Source organism: Drosophila erecta, unplaced genomic scaffold, assembly GCF_003286155.1.
Source record: "Drosophila erecta strain 14021-0224.00,06,07 unplaced genomic scaffold, DereRS2 tig00000279-arrow-arrow-pilon, whole genome shotgun sequence".
Lineage (NCBI taxonomy): Eukaryota > Metazoa > Arthropoda > Insecta > Diptera > Drosophilidae > Drosophila > Drosophila erecta.
The window spans coordinates 770,653-775,801 of record NW_020825216.1 but is presented as its reverse complement, the minus strand read 5'-3'; the positions used below and the strand labels follow the sequence as shown (position 1 = coordinate 775,801).

Below are 5,149 nucleotides of genomic sequence, written 5' to 3'. Positions count from 1 at the left end.
ACCGATAAATAATTATCGATCATTATCTACTATCTCAATAATACCAAAAATACTAATGGAAGCCATTCAGCGTGGACGCAAACCATATATAAGCCATATATATTTAATGATTTCACGTACATTGCAACAAGAACGAAAATTATAATAGATTGATTAAGTTAGTAAAGTAAAAAGTTTCTGAAGTAATAAATCGATACTCAGCTTTCTAACGCACGAAAACGTTTCCTTTATATTATTCAAAAATAATAGTAAACGCTCTATATATGCGTATATATAAGATTAATCTAAAGTGGGACTAAGAACATAGTTGCTTAAATCTCATACATTAACACAATTTATTTAACTTTTCAGACAGTTCTTAGAATTGGCTAACCAAAACTCAGCGTGGTACGTAAATATGATTTTGTTGATAAATTATAAATGATCAATTATAAACGGTTAATGATTGTTGGCGCCATAACTAACCCAAAAAATGCGCCGCGGCGGATGTGTATTTTCGCGGTATCTGCTCACGGTCACACCGGGTGGATGGCGTCTTTAAGAGTGTGTAAAAGTTACCAGAAAAGTTACCTGAATGCAAACGCGGTTTTTGAAGCTGCATCTGCTGATTAGGTGGACGAACCGAGTGCTCCTCGCTCCACAAATTGGGCCAAAATACAGCTCCAATCGCACATAAGCCGTGCGCCAAACTTGCGCTCTTTGCCAATTTTCTTTTTCGTGGGAAAATCGCAACGGGCTGCATCCTGCGATAATGGATATTTTTGATATAGTCAAAGCGGCACCGCCGCCGCAAACCATTAATCTGGTGAGCCCCAAGTTCTCCACTCCGTCGCCGATACCGCCCGATTCGCCAATCGACACAAGTGGTAAATTAATCACAGTTTTGTTTGCAATTTGGATTGCCATCCAAAAATCATGACCACCATCGTTTTCTGTGTTTCTACCGCTAATAATTGTTTATACTTGCATTAATCAGACCTCCTGGAGCGTGGAAACCAATCGATCGAGGATGACTTGCACAAGAAGACAGCGATTCAAGATGGGTCGACATATCAAATCAGCGAGCGAAAATCAGAGGACATCTGTGAAGTCACAGACCCAGCAATACTAAAAAATCTAAACACGCCGAGAAAATCGAAGAAAATCGAGCACGCCGAGGATTCCAGCATAGATTTGGTGGATTCGGAGAAATCAGATGAGGATCTCGGCGAGTACCCGACCAAGGAGAGGCGTAAGAGCGTGGACACCTCGAAACCGAACCAAACCAAGAAATCCAAGGCAGCCAACTTAACTGCATCGACGTCGCGCAGAAAGAGGCCAACAGAGTCTAGGGAAGACGACGGGGCCACCGAAGAGGACCAGCAATTGGTGCTGATCAGTCCCACCAAGACGAAGGCTCAGCAGAAGATGTTCAGCGATCAGCGGTCGCCGAACCTCAATAGGAAGTTGCGGGTACTAATGCGTCGCCTGAGGCAGCCGGATATTGATTCGGCCGTCGAATCGCTGGCCAATTCATCATTTTACAATGTGATCGAGAACATTAAAAAGAGCGGTGTTAGGGGCCGTGGCAGACCCAGAAAGAGGAATTCGTCACCCGTGAAACAAAACTCATCACCAGCACAGACCAATTTCCACATCAAAGTTCCTCTGCAGAATGGCACCAAGAAGCGGGCTCTAAATGATGCCTCGCGCACGCATACACCGCCTCCCAGTTTAGCCAAGAGGGCTGCGATCGCACAGTCCACACCAAAGCCAAGTCCCAAGCCCAAGATGAAGTCGAGGAGAACATCAAGTCGCGGACGCAAAACCGATCCGGCTTTGGTTGAGCGTTATGGTGCGCGTTTTTTTGCCTGCGTGGTGAAGGTCAAGAGAACGCCCCTACCCACCAAGTGGCCGGATTGCAGTCCGCGTCCCACTGGCGGGGTCAGGAAGGGGCATCCCAAGAAAGCGGTTTCCTTCAGCGAGGCCGTCGAGATTCTGGGCAGCCCGGGAGGCTCCTCACGCCGGGCGACTTTTGGTTCGGTATCATCGAAAGGGAATCCGAAACCAACACGCCTGCAGCGTGTGGATGCCACTGGCAATGTGCTGGAGGACATAACACTGACCTCCACGCCGCTCATCTCGCCATCCACTGGCACATCGACGTCTGGTAGATCCCGCGAGCGGGGAAGGCGCCGCACATGCAACGGCTCACCTATAGGCGAACGTCTGAAGCGCTCCAACCAGCGTCTGCCGCTCTCGAGGATGGCCCGCCTGATCATAGATGACAGCTCTAAGTCAGGTGGGGATGATGAGGATGATGAGTATATCGGTATGTAGTATGCAGTAATCAAGCTTACATCATATTAGATGTAATCTCATTAATCATATCAGAATTGAGCTAAAACTAATGCAATTCTCTCCATTTTCACGTCCAGTGCCCAACGATTTGCCGGGAACGCAGAGAGCTGGAACGCCTCCTCCCAAAAAAAAGAAGATATCCTTCACTACGACCATCAGTGATGATGAGGACGAAATGCCACTCCTAAAAAAGCAGAAGGATGCACAAAGAAAGCATCCAAAACCACTCAAAGAAAGCTCAAACAGAAAGTCGGACAAGGTGCTCAAGGAGCAGAAGTCGACTGACAAAACGCGCACGGAAAATGAGATAAAAACGGAAAACTCAAATGAGATTGTTCAGGAAAAACTTCCTCCGCCTACAGTGGAAATTGAATCTGTCGATAAAGAGGAAATCAAACCACCAGCGGAGGAAATCCAATCAACAGAGCGAGAGAGAGACGCACACGAAGCTGAAACAAGTGAAGTAGAAAGAGATAGAGAAGAAAGATTTGAGGATGCAGCAGAGAAAAATCCGGATGAGGCATCTCAGCACAAGGCGGAGGAACAAGTTGTAACTGTGCAAGAGCTAAAAGAAGCGGACAATTCGGAGACAAAGTCGGAAGTTGCTCAAGCTGAAGCTCTGCAAGACGAGAACGTGGAAAATGTGGAGGAAAATGCGGCTGAAACCACTGAAAGCCTCAACAAGTCTCCAGAAAAACCAACGAACGAAGACAGGGTTGAGAAAGTGGAGGAGGAGGTCGAGCAGGCTGGGCAGCTCAGTGACTTGCCGACCCCAACACAGCTCCCTTCCACAACTAACGATAACCAAGATGACGTTTTGGAGATCCAGACGTCGTTGGATGATGTCCGTCAATTGCATACGCCACCATCCCGCCTCAGTACGCCCAAGCCACGCAGCCGCCTCGATTCCGGTGACTCCGATTGCAGCTTTAAGTCCGCCAGCGATCATGGCAAGCAGCTAGCTGGACAACCAATAGGGGCAACTGCGCATGAAGAACGCGAACCAGCGGAAGACGAGAATCGACAACCGGCAACTACCATCATCGACGACCCCATCGATTCAGCCGAACTTCCTGCCGAGCTTATGACCCCGCCCGCGGTGCCCAGTACAGTGAATGGTGATCCCACCAGCGGCTCTAGTGCAACGGCGCCGTATTTCTCGCCCATGGAGTCCATGGCCACGCTGGATGACGAGGTCTTGGGCCAGCTAGTCGGTAAGTGGGACACGAACTGCTCTATCTCATGACAACCTCAAGTAATATCAAGTATCAAATATCAGTCAAGTACATTTCTACTCTAGGTATCTTAATTAGGCACAATTTTAGTGGTTATGCGAAGAATGCTTTGATATTTGGGATATTTTAAGAGGAGCTGTGGTCATTTTAACCAAGTGAATAGAATAGATTTGAAGAGCTAACATGTCCTATATCTTACCTGTTAATTTGAATGTGCATTTTAATAACGTTTTGCTGTGCTTTGCCTTTCAGAACCCGACTTTCAGTTGAACTCCAGCCGCCATGCCATCTCCAGGGGTACACTAGACGAAATAATGACCGCGTTAGAATCCTAGGCAGCGGGCAGCTTGCGCACCAAGTAAAGATACATCCAAATGTGTGCATACACAGACATAGCTACAAACACACACAGGTTTTAAGGGACCGATTAATTTTTACATTACACTGAAATTACGATTAGTTCTTTCCAAGATCAAGAATAGACATACGTTTATTTTTAAAGACATATTCATTTTGTAGCCAAATTTACGCTACGCTCCCAAGTATTTTTGGAACAGAAAACAAATGGTGCAAACTTAAATATTTTGCATATTTTATCGTATGATTGCTGATCTAGTCAGCTGACGGAGACAAAAGTCAACACCAACTCACTCACTCAATTAGCAAGGATCGAAGGAAAATTAGGATTAAATCAGAAATCAATTTTCAATGTTTAAGCTACTTAAACAGATCCTTATGTTAATTGTACCTTAAATAATACGTATTGTTCATTTGACCTTTTTTTTAACAACATAGATTTGATATAAATAAAGTTGCGCTCATGCACACATATATATATTTATATATATATATAAATAAATAGGTATAAATCATCTTAAATTAAATGTAAATTCAATGTATTAATTGTACAACATATGTATGTATGTATGTAAAAAGAAAACAAATTAAAAATGGATAAAATATGTTGCAAAGCTTTGATGGGATTGACTTTATTTAACTGACCAACTTTTTCGATAATTTATACATTTTTAAATGGCTTACTAATATATTTGTGGCTTTCTGAAGATGTTGCCACCTTTTTGTTTTTGCGCGCGATTTGAAAACTTTGAACTTGCCATTCAAAGTTGCCATATTATAGAAATGTTTGACTATAAGCTGTACTTAAATTGTGTTAACTATCCCTAATGCTGTAATAATGTTTAATAATACTTCATTATACCTAAGAAAACATGTTATTTTGTCTAAGAATATTCTACAACTAAGGCATACAGATTGAAATGTATTACATGAAAAGACATTTTTTTTGTGACTAATTTATTAAATTATTTAAATTAAATTATTTTATTTTGCGTTACGAGCACGCACTTTATGTTCTGATTTGCTTACCCATAAGAATAACTTAAGCACGTTTTGATGAAAGCTCTATTATTTTATTTATTTTAATAAATACATATATACTTTAACAAGCTCAGCTTTTGCTTTTCAATTAAATGTATTTCGAATTTATTTAACGACTTAACGTATTTTGCAGCATTGCGACCAACGTTGCCACATGCTCGCCCCCAGAGCTGCCA

The 5,149-nt window shown here is 43.1% G+C and overlaps 1 protein-coding gene across 2 annotated transcripts; it reads left to right on the top strand.

Annotated features, from left to right (window-relative positions):
* Nucleotides 1-461: 461 nt before the first annotated feature.
* On the top strand, nucleotides 462-4,412 carry LOC6551617 (serine/arginine repetitive matrix protein 1). 2 transcript variants are annotated; one of them, XM_026982965.1, is made up of 5 exons: nucleotides 462-866; nucleotides 977-2,311; nucleotides 2,418-2,680; nucleotides 2,750-3,554; nucleotides 3,828-4,412. In XM_026982965.1, exons 1-5 carry the CDS (start codon nucleotides 752-754, stop codon nucleotides 3,908-3,910), a joined length of 2,601 nt encoding a protein of 866 aa, XP_026838766.1. In that variant the 5' UTR covers nucleotides 462-751; the 3' UTR covers nucleotides 3,911-4,412. The 2 variants fall into 2 exon arrangements, with proteins under 2 accessions (XP_026838766.1, XP_026838765.1); XM_026982964.1 differs by having other exon boundaries at nucleotides 2,418-3,554.
* The last annotated feature ends 737 nt before the right edge of the window (nucleotides 4,413-5,149 follow it).

Bases quoted from the DNA above. Each gene is read 5' to 3' on its own strand.
- LOC6551617 (XM_026982964.1), top strand. From the start codon at position 752: ATGGATATTTTTGATATAGTCAAAGCGGCACCGCCGCCGCAAACCATT. The intron at 867-976 runs GTAAATTAATCA...TGCATTAATCAG, and splicing joins TTCGCCAATCGACACAAGTG to ACCTCCTGGAGCGTGGAAAC. The intron at 2,312-2,417 runs GTATGTAGTATG...TTTCACGTCCAG, and splicing joins TGAGGATGATGAGTATATCG to TGCCCAACGATTTGCCGGGA.